Source organism: Rhodnius prolixus, unplaced genomic scaffold (genome assembly GCF_049639745.1).
Source record: "Rhodnius prolixus isolate KJV_2025 unplaced genomic scaffold, Rpr scaffold_23, whole genome shotgun sequence".
Classification (NCBI taxonomy): Eukaryota; Metazoa; Arthropoda; class Insecta; order Hemiptera; family Reduviidae; genus Rhodnius; species Rhodnius prolixus.
The window spans coordinates 918,218-937,577 of NW_027411627.1; the positions used below are offsets into that span (position 1 = coordinate 918,218).

The 19,360-nt window shown below is 32.8% G+C and overlaps 1 protein-coding gene across 16 annotated transcripts in view; it reads right to left on the reverse strand.

Moving 5' to 3' along the window:
• Positions 1–3,258: 3,258 nt before the first annotated feature.
• Positions 3,259–19,360, reverse strand: part of l(1)G0196 (inositol hexakisphosphate and diphosphoinositol-pentakisphosphate kinase) — a 106,275-nt gene continuing 90,173 nt past the window's right edge. For 13 of the 16 annotated variants that reach the window (XM_074139256.1, XM_074139258.1, XM_074139252.1 and 10 more), the window contains 13 exons: positions 19,068–19,294; positions 18,342–18,478; positions 17,704–17,818; positions 17,126–17,253; positions 16,862–17,024; positions 15,900–15,982; positions 15,665–15,804; positions 10,557–10,724; positions 8,513–8,677; positions 6,281–6,368; positions 6,079–6,185; positions 5,735–5,890; positions 3,259–5,162 (listed from right to left, as the gene is read on the reverse strand). In XM_074139256.1, the coding sequence (XP_073995357.1) occupies positions 4,978–5,162; positions 5,735–5,890; positions 6,079–6,185; positions 6,281–6,368; positions 8,513–8,677; positions 10,557–10,724; positions 15,665–15,804; positions 15,900–15,982; positions 16,862–17,024; positions 17,126–17,253; positions 17,704–17,818; positions 18,342–18,478; positions 19,068–19,294 (1,862 nt within the window). In that variant the 3' untranslated portion in view covers positions 3,259–4,977. Of the gene's footprint in view, positions 5,163–5,734; positions 5,891–6,078; positions 6,186–6,280; positions 6,369–7,395; positions 7,516–8,512; positions 8,678–10,556; positions 10,725–15,664; positions 15,805–15,899; positions 15,983–16,861; positions 17,025–17,125; positions 17,254–17,703; positions 17,819–18,341; positions 18,479–19,067; positions 19,295–19,360 lie in introns of those variants that run through there. The other 3 variants (XR_012461622.1, XM_074139264.1, XM_074139265.1) reach the window with 3 other exon arrangements.

The window sequence follows — 19,360 nt, forward strand, 5'->3', positions numbered from 1 at the left end:
CTCCAACACATGATGCAACCTTCTCAAGTGTTCATTTAAAGTTAGAAATGTATCGATACTTTTTCAAACGATGAAATAGTACATTCTAGGAACCAATTAACGTTTACATATTTACCAATTTTTTTAAAGATTGTTGTATTTTGCAATGTCATTCTATCAATTACAAGTCCATTACACAAGTTTGCAATGATTTATTGCTATAAGCTAAGTCTCATTAAATCATTCACACCTCATCCGTAATTAACGATTGAAAATGATATCGATAGTGATTAGAATAAGTGTAAAATCAAAAATAACTTTTTTTACCTTACATTCGATAAGATGTAATGATCTATAAGTAAATAAATAGAAGAGCAACCTCAGCCTGTTTTTTTCATTTGTTCATGTGAATAGTTTTTTAGGTACCCATCAAAAAGTGGTTCTGTTTTCTATATTTCAATCCTAATCCTTAGTAATCTATTTTACTCAGGTACGTACTTCCAATTATTTGCAACAGGACCTATTTCATATTATGATAATCACAAGGTTTGATTCTGTTGAAATTTATTTTCTTGCAGAATGAAGCCTTTCACCCAAAATATCAGAGAAGAAATTGTAACATCTCTTAAGAATGGGCTTTCCTATCGTGAAATCGCTCGTAAATACCACTGTTCAATCGGAGTAGTAACAAAAATTAGAAAAAGATTTGGCATACTCGATTCAGACATTAAAAAAAACAAGCCACTTCCCCAACCTAAAATTTCAAAAAGAGAAAAACGCCGTATGTTGGCGTCTCTTCGTTCTGGTGACCTAGAGAATGCTGTGCAGAGATTGCAAGAAATGGATGGTTTGAGTGTCAGTGCAGTAACCGTCCGACGAAGCCTGAGAGAAGGTTTACGTGGCACAGGAAAAATGAAAAAACACCTCACTAAACACCACATGAATCTTCGTTTGAGTTTTGCAAAGAAATTCAAAGATTACACTGAGGAAATGTGGAGTAGAGTAATTTGGTCAGATCAAGCAAAAATCACTGCAATCCAATCGGATGGCAAAGTTTGGGTATTAACAGGAAAAAAGGAGCCGCCGAGTTCCATGTCAGTTCTCCCGACAAGTAAGTGTACTCGGGAAAAGATAATAATTTGGGGCTGTATGACATCAAATGGGGTAGGATTACTGCAGAGGGTCCAAGCTCGGATGACGTCTCAGGATTGTGACAAAATTTTATCCCAAAGTTTATTGGGAAGTTTAACAAAATGGGGGAAAACAGTAGATGAAGTAGTGTTTCAACAGGACAACGATCGAAAACATTCGGTCTCACTTACGGAAAAATGGCTATCTGATCAAGATTTTGAAGTAATAGAGTGGCCTCCAAACTCTTCTGATTTAAATCCCATTCACCAATTGTGGGGGATTTTAAAGGAATCAATTGCTGAAGAAGCATTAAGCCTAGACGACCTTTGGGAGAAAGTGAAGGACGAATGGGATCGTACTGATCCATTATTGTGTGAAAACCTTGTGCGAAGTATGCCAAACAGGATAAAAGCAGTGCTGGAAGCGAAAGGAGGTTATACAGAATATTAACCATTGACATACAATGACGTCTGCGAAACGTCGGCTTGATTTACATATCATTTTGAATTTTGATGTCATCAGACGTTCGCACATTTTATCTTTTTTATTGCATTTAATTAAGTCTTATGGTAAATGCAAGAGGTTGCAATCGTTCTGTGCTTATTTTTAAGTATTTATTCCATCCCTCTTCATCAGTGGTGATAGAATTAGGCAGGCAGCAGAAAACCAGAGCCGAAAAACGTGAAGGCGTAGAGAATGAGATGACATTTAAGTTAGATTGAATGCTTGAGGTTTGAACCGTGGTCGAATATTTAACTAATATTCTATCAATTATACGTTCCGAAAGAAAATGTCGATGAAATGAAAACCATAATGAAGATCAAAGGACGAATGAGTTTGCTACTATTTCTGGCTTCGAAGCAAGATTTGGAATTGAATTAACAATATTATGACTCGATTCTCAGTTATCAATTGTTCTCAGTTCAAGATTCCTCTCAGAATGTTTTGGAATTTGTTTATTTCTATATAAAGTTGATTGATTGATCAACATATAATTAATTGGTTTCTATTAGAACAAGACTACCTTATAAATTAATGATTGGGAAAGGATTTTGTTTTGAAATTTTAATCAAATAAACAGTATTTTCGAGTCGGATCAGCAGTGTTTTATTTGTAAGTGAAGAGGTTTAAGTTTGTTGAAGTAGAACACTTTTCAGAATTATCAAAATTCGTTCCTTCACAACATTTTTACTCTTTCTTTTTGTAAATTATAATTAAAATTTGGAATCAACAGCAATAATGATTATTTTATTCATCTAAATAAATATATGAGATGCTTTCTTGTTGACTTTTTATGTTTTGAACTCAGGTCTTAACAAATTGTCAGTTTATGCAAAATGTTTCTAAAGGATTTGTGTGCCCTTTATCAGTGGCTGATATGATACAGAAGTCTGCTGGTGAGAGGAGTATAATCATTTTCCTTTTATTTCAGTCCCCGATGACGATACACTACCAAGCAGAAACGTACTTAGAGAAAGCAGTTTAATAGGTATACCCAACAAAACGAAGTATATTTCTCAGTACATAAGTATTGATTTCAATTGAAATCAATAGATGGGAAGGCATACAACCAACCAACCAACGACAGTATCAGATCCATAAGAAATGCCAATTGTTGACGTTGGTAATGTTCTATTAAACTAAAGTTGTAAATGCTAGTACCTTGAAAATTTGCCTTTCATTTCGAATAAGCGACGTACACTACCAAAATAAGTTTAAAATCATTATTCCATTAACATTGAGCCCATCAGTGACTAGCGTTTCCTTTGCCAAAAAAAAAAAACTTTTTGACTAGTTTGCAGACATTTTTTAGATATTTTTCAAAGCGAAGAAAATACCTTTTGCCTTAGATATACAAAGAGCCTAACGTAAGCAAATGAATTCCATATGAGAAAACATGTTTCTACCTCTAAGAATATATACCTATATATCTCATTTTGAATTAAATAGTAGTGAAGTGAAGAACATCATCACTCTAAAGCCATTACTTCTTAAAATGATACATTTCAAGAGTGTGCATATAGATTTTTCTATTGCAACTTCAGCTGATTCCTGTTCGCAATTACAGCGCTCAAAAAACCTGATTCTACCAACAACTGGTGGTTGCTCTTCACTCATGTTAAGTAAATAACGAAAGAAAATTATAAGTTGTTTTAAACTTGAAATATATTTTGCATTGCTAATTACATTTATTTACAATAATAATTTTGTTTTACAAGTGGATTTTATTTTAATCCATGACATTATTACAAAATGTATGAGATCAACTAGCTAAGCTAAATAAATTTCACACCTAAATGCACTAAAACAACTCTAGAAGCAATGTGAATATCACCTTATTGCCATCTTAAGTTTTCAAAAATAAAAATTTCAATATAAGAATAGAGTTCTTTTTTTTTTACCTAATAAGCGTTTTGTTATAACTACTTTTATTTTTTCTGTAATACAATATTGTCAAGATTTTATTAGACCGAAGTATTCTACAGTATTGCATATTCATCCATACATCTTTGAACTTTAACTGCTAATAATTTTTTTGGAATATTGCAATCTATTCCTGTTGTAGGCTCGTTTTAGACAAGTAGAGGGTTGTTTAGAGATCGACTCTTTCGTTCTTGCGAATTGACTTAGAACACGAATGATTGAATAATTTTACTTTAGTCAACTTTATTAAATATTTTTATTACCTAAACCTGCCAATTTCTGGTATTTATTAAGGAATTTAAACTAATTTTGAAATGATTTGGTTTGTAAACAAAGTTATTGCGAATTTTGAATAGGTGAAATTTCCAGGTAAGAACATGAGGAGGGCAAGTTTATATAAATATTTGTAAAATATTCATTTTTTTTTTTTTTTCATATAGAGAACTGAAGTTAAGAAATTTGACAAATTTTATCGATTTTCTCAACCAAAATTTGGTAATTACAAAATTATGAACAGACTTAATTCACAGCATTAACGACACAATGAACCCAATAGTTTGAACGAACATTGGAAACTATTAATCCACCATCAATAAATTGGCCAATTGATAAAAATTATCAAAGATCAGATCGTACCACAACTAGTGAAAAGGCAAAGAGAAGACGCCAGAAAAGCTTCTCTGAGTTTGCTTTTGAAACAAATTGAAAAGGTAAGAAGAGAGAGGTCGATAAATGAATGACTCTTACGTTAAAATTAAATAAAAATATAACCGTCGTAGGAAAAATACCATCTGGTATGTAGCCCATATGATCTTCTGCATAAATCCACCTTTTGCATGTGAAACACGCTTTTCCAAGCAACCTCATGCAGTAAAAATATTTAAAATATATAAATTTGAGCAACGTAATCCCAATTTGAAATTCAGGATCCAGAGATATATCGCAATCATTTTAAAAGAATGTCCAATAACAAAAGAAGGAAACATTATGATCTGAAATGTCATTATCTATTTCTTTTCAGTAAAAAATTTCATTAAAAAAATATAAATAAATAATTGCTCACTCATCAACCTTTGAAAACATTTTAAAATAAATAAAACAGCAACAATAGTTGTACTAATAATTATTTACATTAGATCAATTAATTAAAAATCAAGTACCAAACCTAAAATCACAATAATAAAGTGAAAATCATATAATAAAACCCATAACGGATTTTGTTTTGTTTCATTTCAATAAAATAATTGCATTAAAAACAGATCGTTACCATATCAACAGTTGAATGTTGTTGAATTAATTGTTTCTATTTTGGTACAAACATTCGTTTTGTTTTGTTTTTATACGATCTGAATTTGTATGCTCCTTTTTTTAGGTACTTGTCTTAGCTTTTTTGTCCTTCTTCCTGAGGGAAGGTTTCAATTGTCTCTTTTGGCTAGACCTATTTCATTCAACAGTTGGTGACGCAACATGAAATCCGACAGAAGTTGATTCCGCACTGCTAGTAGCTAATGTAAGTGCAGGTTCCTGTTGAACAGGTTCGTTTACGCTTGTGCACACAAATCTACTAGGCGTTGGTGTAGGCGTGTTAACGTTCTGATCCGGACACTCTCCTTCCGCTCTGCTTCCTTCTGTATGGAGAGAGAAAAAAAAAATTAAGACAAAACAGCAATAAAAACTCTTATCATGTGATCTGGCATCATGTTAACACTGAAAGTACTTGATCTGATCTAGTTTCAATGCGTTTCCTAACGAGGTAGATTAGATTGAAAAAAAAAAAAAGCCTACTTCTTTGGACCCAGAACTTCTTGCTAATCAAGGCTCAAGTTGGCCAAGAGCTAAATACTTGCGCTGGTTGGGTATGCCACCCATCAAAACGAAGCAACCAAAAGACCTAACTGCATGGGATAACACTGACAACACAATGCTCTGATACCAATTTTGAAGATTTATTCTTTTTTTAAAAAATATTGATTGATTGAGCGGTAATTGAAGCCAAATTGATGGTCAGAAAATAGTTTGGAGGAGGCACAGTAGTATAATTGGACAGTGGCTCGGGATGATTCTGAATGAAATCAGTCAGGGATATAGAGAAATATGGAGTTATATTTAGGGAAGCAATGTGCCTCTGAGCGGAGCTACAGACAAATTGAACGCATTTAATAAGTATTTCCAGCGAAGAAAATTGCTAATTTCAAAATACCTTGAGGTGTATCCCAACATATATCTGCCAAACGTAATCTAGGTGTGTCCGTAGGTATTACTGTTGTATCGGCTTCATGTAATAACGTCTCAGAACACATATCTTCCTCACTTCCGCCCGATACTGGGGTAACTTCTCCACTTTCACCATCTTCAACTGAAATTATAGAAAACAATTCTAAGGCAGATTTTAAATTTTGATTTATTTTGTTTTATATGCACGAATAAATAAAAACTAGCGTTGTAAAAGATTGTTTTCTTATTTCAGAATTGTCAAACAATTAACATTTTTATAATTAAAGTACAATATGATAATTAGTCAATAAGATAATGAAAGACACTTACCGACAATGGGTGCAAAATGTGTATTATCCACGGATCGACTATAAAATTCCGCCACTTCGATGCTGTCTCGATGACTGTAGTAGTTGCTATTAGTGTTGCTGGCAAGTCTATAAAATATTTTTAAAAAAACAAAATAAATTCTATAGGAGAAATGCAAAGGGATACTATTCTAAAAATGATTATTATTAAGTATGTAACATACCTTTGGGCTAGAAAGAATTCTGGAAGAGGTGTAGGCGAAGATGCACCACTGCTTGACACGAAACTTGGAGGATCCGACCATCCTGTACCTATATCATTGATTTTATATACATACATACAATTTTTATCAAGAAAACACAAACTCTGTTGTCACACAAAGTACAACTAGCCGCTCCAAAGTAATAAAAATAACACCCACAGTATCCATTATTCAGCCTAAACTTAGAACAAAGTAAATCTCTGCCTCAAGCTAAGCTCCTATTTTTTTTTTTTTGCTGATTCAGAACAGTTTTCGCGTTCCCTGGAATCGAATTCTGATCCCTTCCTTAAGAGTTTGCTAGTAAATAGACCCTGAAGAAGACCATAGAATAGTCTATCACATTTGTAAACTACAGTAGAATTTAGGAAACATATAAGAAATAACACACGTTTACTTCAAGTCTAAGCAAACAGTCCGCATGTGGTGTAGATTGGACCATAACCAAGAATGTTCCAGGAACACAGATCCATCACTGGAGGCGTCCAGCCACTGAGAGAAGGGATTTGTTATATTATTTAAGATCACATTGTTACTTTTTTTTATTATTATTATGCACCAGGTTCACATGCCAATTCGCAAAATCTCTTATCTCCACTTTCTCCTGGCTTTTAAATTCCTTGATATAGTCCATATCCAAATCCCATGTGGAGCTTCCCTTCTTTCGTTTGGCTTCATCAATACTTCCTAACACTTATAAAATGATGTCCAAACCTTTCATAACACTAATTATCTGTTTCATTATTCCAATATTTGTAAGTTCCTTTTTAATCTCCAAAAGCTCTTGATGAAGGGCGTCAACGGTACAAGGAACGGAGATCACCAATAAAAATGTTTTTAAAATGAAGAATTTCCGTGTCCAGTGCCTAACCTCCTTTATTAATTAGTGTGTGTCTCAAAGACATTCACCGAGCAGCAGCAGGAGGAGATCTTCCTGTTAGAAGCAGCCTATGATCAATGCAAAGGTAAAATACACCCCCCCCCCCATTTGAACACCTTTGGACTCGACTAGCATACGTTCAAGTCCTGCCAAGTACTATAAATTATAAATATAAAACATTTAAATTAAAATTATGTACACTTCTATTTTTTTTTTTAACAAATGCTTCATCTTTTTTTGAAATCTTCAATAGGACGGGCGGTAAACTTTTCAATTAAATCGTTAATATCATCGTTAGTTGATTCACTGGAATTTGAACCTGAAAATATTTTGATACTATTAAATGAAATAGTGAAACTTGCTTGTAAATACAAGTAAAACTTCTGTGCTATAAGAATTGAATAAAATAGACGGTGATTAGCAATAACTTCAATCAGGACAGAGAGATTAAATAAAATCCAGAGTCGTGTCCAAACCCATTATCTCCTGAATTGGCAATTTTCTCATAGTTATGAACTTTGTTAACTTCGACACTCATTATTTCTCTCTCTCTCTCTCTCTCTCCCATCATCTCTTTCTAAAATTGTGTTAAGATTGAATTGTTGTTCATTATTTTTGGTGACTGATTCATAGTTTCAATAGGATGAAAAAAAAATGATTGCCTTTTCAGTCGTGATACATTTATTCTGCCGAGCTTTCGACACTAGGGATTGAACATCTTCAGGGCTAGTTTACAAAGTAATATTTTTACATTACAGGGTTAGTGTGTCTTCTGTCCATGAACAGACAAAACAGAAGACACACCAACCCTGTAATGTAAAAATATTACTTTGTAAACTAGCCCTGAAGATGACCTAGTCCCTAGGTCGAAAACTCGGCAGAATAAATGTATCACGACTGAAATGGCAATTATTTTTTTTTCATCCTATTAAGATTGAATGTACAGCGAAATATTGGGACATTAACTCACATATTGAGACTGGAATTGTCAAACTTTAACTTGAGGGTTTGGTTTTCAAGTTCTGACAGTGCGAGTTGAAAGAGACTAGTTGACAATTCCATTCATAAATCTTAGCTACTACAATTCCCATTTTATTAACAGTCGATATAGATTTATCGATTCAGAGAATGTCAAAACATATATTTTCATTGAAAATTCTACAATAATAGACAATATTTCCTCATATAATGGTATTATTAATTATAAACATGATATTACTTAGGTTCATTCAGGAGATAATAAAAAAATAAACGATGTATGATATTTTCAAAGCGAATTGCATATTATGCGTATTTATTATAAAAAGAAAAGTTACCAGTTGGTGAGGAAGGTCGAGGACTTGATGGCACTTTTGGCGGACTGGAAACAGGAGTTTTCATATTACGACTGACTCGTTCCAGGAATGTGTCCAGTTGTTTCAAAGATAATGCATTATGTAGCGTCTCCAGCGGACGTATTGGTGGCACCCCACCACAACCCTCTAAATGCACGCCATTCCAAAAGAAAAGAAAAAGAGTTGTAATTATTTAAATATATTCCTCTTTACAAAATAAAAAATGTACCGTAATACTGTGTTTGATCTGTACATAAGTAATATAACCTTAAAGTAATATAACCTTAAAATAAATAAATAAATAATAATAATAATAAATTAAAATAAAATTAATAACTCAATTTAAGTGGAAGCATTGTTATGATTTGAAATACATTCCAGCATCAAATTAGCACATCATCTATTTTACAAACACATCATTTTTAATTAATATAATTAATTAAGAATTAATAGAGAAAATTTTAAGAAAACTATTCTATCTTTTCAATACCGACTTTTAGATAGAACAAAATAAAGTACAAGCTCAACCTAGATCCAGAACTTCAACAATACGGGGCGGACTATGTCTGCTATCAATTGAATGGACAACTGGTATGGGGCCTAAAATCTACAGAAAGATCCCCACAAATTGTGCCATCCTTGAAAACGAACGAATTGGCAACACTTGCTATGAAAAATGGGTGTTCTTTAACATCATAAATACTTCAAGAAAGATGGCATATTCGGGCATTCTGCTGGGTCTTCCCCATAATTCGAAAAAGCAAAACTTTAAAAAAAAAAAAATTATATAAAGTTCTGCGCGTGGTGGCATTTTGAATAGGTTTGCATTTCGTGTGTGAATCATCAGAAATGAACTTAATTCAATACTGCGGGATAGGGTCCATTCGTTTGTGGATGAAGAGTATCCCTCCTTAAGCCAACTGGAAAAAAGTTCTTACGCAATTGATAATGCAAGAATGAACATTTCTTATCAGATGGTTTCAAAGTTAATTAGCTAAGGTTTGAACTTCTTCCTTTTAGTAGCGGAAATGTACATTCATGTCCAGTGTTGGAAAGCCACAGTTTCCTGTTTTGAAAAAACGTTCGTCCTCAAAAAAATTTTAATTCGATGTTTCGTTAAAAAGTATTTTGACACGATTGCTGAAAAGACGAGAGATTGCGCTGTGTAAGAGAAAGTAAAAACTGAAAAGTTACGTAGTAAAAAAATTGTAAAATAATCGTTGATATAGTCCAGCATTGCCAACCCAACCAAACATTAAAAAAAAAATAAAAATTTAAAGGCCAATTTCCCAGTTACTGTTTGTAATTTTAAGATCTAGTAGAAGAGCTAGTTGTAACGATCTTAAATCTTGTACGAATCTTATCTGAAGAATGATGTAGAAAGAATAAAGAAAAATTCTTTTACTGCAATTTTTAATTCCACTCATTAATTTTCTTCAAATTCCGTACTTTTGAAACACATTTATTTCACAATAATGATATAAAGTTTATAAAATCGTGATTACAAAGAAATGGCAAAAACGTGAAAACGATGAAACGAGGGGGATAGTCCCCCTCTCCAACATCAAAAACTTTAAAAGTATTTTCCTTGGTATTTTCTTGAAAAATGTTTCAAAGAACGGTCGAACTAACTGCTGTGTGTGTAAGCAATGTGTGAACGAAGTTAACAGAAAACTGTAGGAATTGTGAAAATCTTTTAAATTAAGTGGAAAATTCCTTTCTACTTCCGCTTGAAGGATTCTGGCCGCGAACGTTTTGCCGGGGGGTCCCAAACGAAATTTAAAGTTTAAGCTTCCTAGAATTTTCTTATTTAAACTTGTTTTCACAAGTACGAAGACGATTTTCTGAAAATCGATAATTCTGACTCAGGGGGCCTCACAAGGTGATAATTCTGGTGAAAAATGAGGAAAGATCCCAATATTTCCTCTAATCTAGTTAGAGAAAATGAAATATTTATAACTAATTGTGTAAACAGTAATAATAATAACAGTAATATTTTATTCTGTTTATTTAGTTTTGTTTTTACCTGAAACTGATGCTGTGTTGGATATGATATCAGTGAGGTTTGGCGCAGAAGCAGCTCCACTGATGACCGCAGTGCTGAAGACACTGGACGTAGTCGAGGACGCTGATGGCTTGTGTAAGTATGCATGGTGAGGACGCAGGCCAGATATGCTGTGCCTCTGCCTGCGATCTGTTTGTATGGTGGCACCAATCAGTAATGGTGATGGTGTGGGCAGTGAGAGGCGACTTGGTCTCAACAACAAATTCTCATGTTTATTGTTGGATTGTTGTTGTTGTTGTTGTTGTCGTTGTCGCTCAAGTTCTTGTTTTTGTTGCCATACATATTTATTTTTCATTTGTATTGAATTGTCCAGACGGAATGGCGGCAACACTTTCACTGGCCCACCACCATCCTGTCGGCCACCAATGTTATCTCTGCCGTTGTTTGATGATGCCACCATCATCATGCCACCAATAGTGGCACTAGAAGATCTTCTCGCACCACCACCCCCCACTACCACGATGGAGACATGAGCAAGATCCAGCCCAGTCAGCATGCTATCTGATTCCACCATTGCTATACGCCATTTCTTTTCATTACCAACACATCTTCTCGACCTAACCTTCTCCTCCTCTGCTGCTGATGGCAACGATAAGGACCTCGAGCCGCCCCAAGCTTCCCTTCTCAACTCGGACACCTTACAACCTCGGCCCATATTCAAAAAAAAAAAAAAGAAAAAAAGAAGAAGAAACAGAAAAAAGGAAACAATATTTTCAGAGAAGAAGTCCTAAATAAATTAAAAGTTTTGCTGGAAATCCAAGTTGGTATTTATTATTTTTTTAACTTTGAATTATTATTTTTGTACGAAGTGCTTAAAGAGAGTGGATCTTTCAAAGTTCAAAAAACTAAAAAAGAATATACAACAAATTAAAGAACAAGAACCGCTAGAAAGATCTCGATGACCAGTTCTTAAATTACGCATGAAGAGTGAAGCATCGATTTTTTTTTTTAAAAGTTTTAAATAAATATATATTATTTATAATTATATATTTTAAAAATATATGAATAATGTAGTATTTTTCTGTTCAAATTGAATCCGAATTTTATTCTAAATATGGGAGGTACCGCAAATTTAAACCGTCAACACTGAATCACCTCTTTTATGCTACCATCTGGTGAAATTATTAATTATTTCTAATGAACATTAAAAATTGGTAAGGCGTTAGCCTAAACGAACTGATTCAATGTTGCCAGTGTAAATGCAATGATGACTGACTTCATGAATTCCGAAAAATGAAAATCCGGAACCAGTCTTAATTAAGAAAAAAAAAAAAAACGCGTCGGTAGGAAAGTTAAAATCAAGGATGTTACGGTAAATGTTGACTTTTGCTTAAAAGTAATTCCTACTTATATAAAGGAAGAAGCTGATTATGTAAGGGTATTAAATAATAATATATTATTATTTATGTATTATAATTATATTAATAATTATATATATAAATTATATGTATACTATATAAATTGACTTCAACTAGTAGGAATTACGTAGCTTAAAAAAAAGTAATTGTTCAGGGTTAGGGGTAGTTACAACTAGCCCCGTCTTAATTTAGCTGGGGGCTCCTAAAGTTGAAAAAAGGAACATTACTAAATTAATCAGCATTGTGCACTATTTTGGATATTTTTATTGCTCTATAATACTTATTAAACTGTTTTCTTGAGCATAACATAAGACCAACTGCTATTTTTAAATATTATTAGTAGTTAACTCAAATAATAAATCAGTTATTTCCAAAATACGAAAAGCTAATTTAAGCTATTCATTTAAGGAAGACTATATCAAAGAAAGCGATTTTAAAGTTGTACAAATGAAAAACCACTGAACTTAATTTTAAATTGAAAACTATTAAGTTTAAAACAAATACAAACAGACCAGGTTTAGAAGAGGAATAACTCTTAAACAGATGCCATTTACAACAAACAAAGAAAAAAAAACATGCAAAAAGCAATTTTCGTATTAGTTTTCAAGAACAACTGGAAAATAAGCAGCAACCTTTGACAGTTTTTCAGTTTTCTATTAGATTTTCCTCAGAACAATGAATACAATGTTTTTAATTATGCTTAATATAAAATTCTTCTAATGTATAAAAGTAAAAGAGAGAGAGCAGAGATTTGAAATTTTTGACTTCCTACAACAGCATGCTACTAAAAAATTTGTAAAAACTCTATTTGCATGGACCTTCGTTCACTAATAAAAATATTTTTTGTGCGAATCTAGTCTAAATATTTCGAAAAAAAATAGCTAAAATGTAAGATTCTAAATTGCAAAAAAACAGTTTTAGAAATTAATATTTTTGAGAACAAGAAATCTTGATAGACTGGAATATTTTTCATTTCTTTTTTAGGGCTACCAACTACATAACCTCTTTATGGCAGTTAGCATGCCCACTGAAACAATACTAGAGAAGCACGTCCACCTATCCTTCCACTAGAACTGTCCTAAAAAGAATCTCTCTGGCAAAGTTGAGAAAATGTAAATTCCAAGAAAATATCAAAATTACTATCCAATGAGAGCTTTTCTTCGCTAAATTACTGTCTGCTCTGAAGGGGTTACTCAAAAAAAATATAAGGCTCAGCTTCTTATGATGATTCGTTCTTTCTAGAGCATTCACTGCTGACCATTTGCTGAAACCACATGTACTGCGATCCTATTACATCTCTGGGGATCTCAAATCGTGTATTTCCGTTGGGAAATGATTACGAAAACTTGAAGTGATCGCAACACTTCTTCTTCTCATACCTTAGTAAGAGAGCATAACGATAAATCAAGAGGTGAACTTAATTAAAAAACTGCCCAAGCAAAAAAAGAAAATGGAAGTAAAAACAAAACAAATTTACTGAAGCATTAAGAAATTTGAATAAAGCAGTAGAACAAATTGTAATTAATTTGGGAAATAAAATACATGGTAACTTTTGTATTGGGCGTAAAGTAAATTTTAAAAAAGTTGATTTCAAATTTAGCTTGTGTGGTTTTTCATCTACTTCACTCTAAAAAAAGAAAATTGGGTACATCAAAACTAACAAAATGAAAAACTGTTTCACAGCCAACAAATAACACTCATATTTCGTGAAATATGGTAAATTTCACATTTTGAATTCTGAACAATAAAAAGATTATTTGGTTTTTAAATTTTTGTTTTGAATGACATATTACTTACGATTAGAAACTATAAAATAACAATAATAACGACGCAAATTAAATTTTTTTTTTAAAAAAAAAATAAGACGCTTCAAAAGTTTTAATTAGAAGTTTAAAAGAAGTAAGCTTTTTAAATGAAATTATTTTTAGATAAAGAAACAAAATAATTAAATGTACATAATTTTTCGTTTAAGCAAATATTAAGTTGATAATTATTAAGAAAGAATAAACAACGCAAAAGACAAACATGCCAAGAAAAATAGAACACTTTTATTTATTTAGCCATTACACTAACTGAGAAATTGGCCATTAAAGTTATAAAAAAACAAAACAAAAAAAAAGACCAGCGCATTTTAAAAGCAGTGGAGAAGAAGGAATCGATAAAGACAGAAATAAAAAGTTACAGAGATAACAAGGGTGGTCACCAGATATCTGTCGTACTGTATTCATGGTGGGGTCATACACTTAGTGGTAATTGGGGATGATGATGGTTCCAAAAAAAATCACAGGGATTCAGAGCACGGCACAACCTGAGTCTGAGTTCTCACACGTACACACCAACACACATGTTGAGTACATTATACAAGAACATCATCATCATCATACAACACCCACACTCGCTAACACAAATCAATTCATCAGTAATCATGATGGCTTTATTTATAATTATCTTCGTCATCACTACTTATTCTTTATGAAAGTTAATGTTCAGTAATAAAAAAAAAGAGTAATTGTTCATCTAAAAGACGTTATTTATTTTTAAAAAAATAAATAAAATAAAATACACATTGCGTATCAAACTAATTAGACAAATTAAAAATTGAATGAAATTAGTTTGTCACTCATTTAATTTCTTATCTAGGGCTAGATGAGCCTAGAGTGCACACCCGAGGAGGCAAAGTCGTGCGAATGTTCTATTTTCAGTAGATTAGATTAAATTAGGGCGACCCCTCAAGGCCTACGCCACCGCGACCTCTATGGATCTATTGTGACTCCCCGACTTTAGAGCTCGCCCTCCAGACCCGTCCGTTTAATCTTAGGCTCTTAATTCTGGAGAGTGGCTCCTGGGTAAAGCCCACAGGCCTTGGTTTTTCCTCCCCGAGATATTGCAAAGTAACTATATCGACAAAAAAGAAAAAAGGGTGATCACAGTATAACTGCATAAACGCACTGAGTTTATCGCCACAAATGATGACGCATTTTATATGAATGTAGGGCATGCCTTCGTGTTCTTATTATATTTTATTGTAAGAAATTAGATTTTTTTTATTTTGCTGGCCACAATTGATTCTTTTGTGTCGCAACATTCATTAAAATTATCTCAAACATAACTCTCCTTCAAGAGAACATTAATTCATTACTTTTAAGAATCTAAAATGAATAAATAAAATTATCATGTCACTATTAAATCATATAGTTAACAGTAAAAGGGTTCCGACAGAAACCTAGAACTTAACCTAGACCTATTGAGCTGGAGGACAGTCCTGAGGGCCAGTACTTATACCATTTAGTCTCTCCATGTTAGCCAAGACTATTGGTCACAGCAACTAGCAGTTTTCCCAATATCTATCCATCGGTCTATACGATCCGGTGCCAATGCCAAAGTCGACTTATTCTACCTATTAAGAAAAGCATTTCGTTCATTATGCGAAATCGCCCTGCAGAGAGACCAATAAGGGAAGTTCACCCAGCTTATTTATTTTTAATATTTGAATGTGAGGGGGATAAATCGCACCATTTTACCTCCCTAAGTGCAGTGGGTCAAACATTTACTAGAAAATTAGCAAATATTAGTACGAAATAAATCAAATAACAAAAGCAAGAAAATATTTTTAGCAAAAAAAAAGAAAAGAAAAGCTAAAATTAAAGGGGAAAAAAACACAATTTTGAAAATAACTTTACAATGCTTTTTAGTAAATAAGAAATCGCTTACCAACAGTGGTGTCTGGCACTACCGGCTGTCTTGATTGCTCAAAAGATCTAGATCTAGTCTCTTGAGCACTTGGACTTACCATTAGTGGACGACTTTTCAAAGATCTTTTCTCTTCCACATCTTCACAATAGGAAGCTTGTCTGAAGAAAAATTCCAAGTTTTACAAAAAAAAAAAACTCAAAGAAATTTTTTTTCAACATTCTCTCCACAAATTACAAATAAAAAAAAAACTTACTTAATCGGAATTGGCTCTGAGACTTGAACTGTGGTTTGTGATTGTTTACGTATTACCACTGGCGACGAAGGTCCTGGCGAATCCTGTAAGAACAGGTTCAAGTTTTAATACTTCAAAAGACAGGCATCAAATACTCACATGAATACTCAATTAGGGAGCGGCTGTAAAGTGAAGGCACCCTAACTAAAAGTTTCAATACCAAAACAGTCAAGACAGAAGATACATTTTACATTGACTTTTTAATAAAATAACATGAGATTTTTGTTTTACTTTCTAGCCTTCAACCGACAGACTGAATATTTATATATAAATGTAAGACTAGCAACAATGACCAATAAAATTAAAAATTAGTCGAGGGCATAGAGATCGACTACTTACCACCAAGCTTCAATACAAATAATTTTGCAGGAGTAGAGGTAAAACACACTCACTCACAATAATTATTTTATAATTCATACAAAATTTCAGTGAGTTCGGTTGATTTTTTGGGATCTTCGCCACTTATTAAAAATAACGCGACCTAATGGTTTGAGAAAAGCTGCGCTAAAATAAATAGGAAAACATGTAACTTTAAATTCATATCATACTTTTATCAAAATTTAATATTGGGCAAACGCCAATCAACATTTTGCATCATACATTTGCAGGGTTTTTGTTCTTGACTGAACTTAAAAATCATGTGTCATTGGTTTACCGGGATATATGATTATAAACGGGTTCATTTTTCTTCGCTTTTGTAGTAGTTATAACGAATACTTTCTTCTTCTTTCTAAGCACAGAATTTTCTACGTTTTAACTGATCAGTATCTTCGCATAACTTACGAGCGCCGAAGAAGGAGATAAGATAACTGAGAAGTGCTAGAACGTGTCTTTAGCTCGGCCTTCTTTCATACATCTTATATCATAGTAGGAAAAATATATTTGTGCTGGAAGGTCACTTAACTCTTTTAAAAGTAACTTACACATGGAGAATTATCAGCTGAAGACGCCGGCTCTGATGATAAATGGTTTCCTTTATTTGTTGGATGATCATTTCTGGAATGCGGCCTAAATCCAGGCCCGGGAGGTAAATTCTTCTGTACACAACAATTTACTCCAGGACTAAAATGTAGTTCTACATGAAACCTGTAATCATTGATATACATATATACATTCTTGGTAAGAGACCGAATGTTGGGCGTTCTACTGTAGAGGGTAAACAGAGATCGTAACAAACGACTTAGTACCTTTCTTCTGAGCAAGGGTCCTTGGTGGGATCCTCATAGAGTAAGATCACGATTTGGGACATGTAATTAATTTCTGACACGGTGCTCACATATTCCATTGCTCGTCTCCATTGTTCATCTTTTGCATTCTGAAAGAAGAATAATTGAAAATAAAATTACGTTAAACACGCTCACTATTTGATTCGTATTTAATTCTCCTGATTTAAATTTATGGCCAGGTAATGACTCATACTGTTTCTTATTTTGCTATTAATAAGTTGCACGAAAAAGAATTAATTTAACTTTAAAAATTGATTACTTTGTATTGATTCTTACTGTGCGCTCGTGTGACATTGTTAATTTCGGATTTTCATCAGAAATATTCGTTTTAAGATAAGAAGACTCCAAAAAGTTTTCATTTACTTTAATTTGGGATATCCGTATCATGGAAACCCAACAAAAAATATCAGACACTGCAACTTATAGGAACCAAAATTATCTTTTAGCCGGTGGGATGTTTGACTTAAAATTAACAGGCGCCTTATCAGAGGGCTTCAAGTGTCACGAGAATCAATAATTATTATGTAAATACATCGTACTTCAATAAGTCCTCCATATCTGAGCACTGTCAGCAATGAATGAAGATGACTCTCACTTGTAAAGTACAATCTAGTTCTTACGTGGCGACCTGGGCTCGAAACTCCATGAGAATATCTGAAAAAGATTTCGAACAATTAATGAATGAAAAAAGAAAGTAGAATAATTAAGGCCATTGAAGCTATAAAATGACATTTGGAATTCGATTAATAACTGACTGTTCATCAGCTTACTTTCCACAAATAATTACATTGATCTTAAAAGAAATAATTTTATTTTTCATTTTTCAAAATAAGGCACATCAACTTTGGCTCCCAGTGCTTTTTTTCACGGCACTATCGGCCTCCAGGCAGTGTACTCTCGTTAAAGGCAGCACAGGGCAGTGTAGGGAATGGGACGATGGGCATTATTCAATCAGCTGTATAGAACCCCCTAGGAAGGAACTTTTAATAAGCGGAGTGGTAATTTCAATTATAACCTTTTGTAATTGGACATGGTTTATTTAAATTTTGAGTAACACTATAAATAGAATAACTGTCATATCTTCTATTAAGTTATCTTTTCATTATTTTTTATATTACTTCAAAGTGTACACAGTATTTCGTATCTGGGCTTTACCAGTTTCTAAATAAATAAATACCTTGGGTTTAGCCGATTAACGTTTTCCTCGCCAGCTTCTTCAATATTTCTTTGAAGATCAGCTTTGATTTTCTTCAACAAGGGTGTACATATACCTTGACTAATCATTAACTTTTCATTCATTGTCATTCCATATTCCTGTGGAAAATTATGTTGTGGTTATACATCTTGTGTATACAGCATTTGTAGTTATTTAATAACTCAATTTAATTGTGAAATAGTGAATAATGGGAAGAATAAATACTCTACACTTAATTTGGTGTTATAAAAGATTTATAAGTTTTAAGGTTGGTTTAAAACTGCACTTATATAAAACAAGTCAGCGACGCCAAAGACGTTAAAAAAATCACTTTTTTAACTATTAGCAGTACTGACTAGACACAAACCAGAACATTTTACAACCGACAACTCAGTACCTAAGCAGTCAGGACCAAATATACCAACCATTAAAGAAAATACCTACACTGTAAACAAAATTATAATTTTTCATAAGTATGAGGTAATAAATTTTTGTAAACTACTTTTCACCAAATTAATGTAAATTGTAATCTGCTTATATAAAATATGTTCCACAGACTTGAAGATAATCTAGTCTCTAGGTCGTAAGTTTGGCAATAATACAAATAAAACAATTATTACTGAAATTGGCAATCATCTTTCTTCCTCTTATTAGATTAATGAATCAAAACAGGATGAACAGTCAATAACTCAATATAAATAACTATACCTGTGGGATTACGATATCTGCCAAATATTTAGAATTTATATACAATTCTTCCGCATTATCAAACTGTAAAGTGTGTTGATTATGTTGCAAATCATATTTAATGCAATCATATATGTCTGGAATTTTTGAAATATCAAATGTATTATTCTTTAGGCAGAAATCTTTTTCTATTTTTCCCCAACGTCTACCCATTAGTTCCCAATTTTCACCATGATAGAGTATAGCATCTGCAAAAAAAAAAAAATCCATTATACTATAGTTGCAATTAAAAATACGACAAATAGATGAATGTA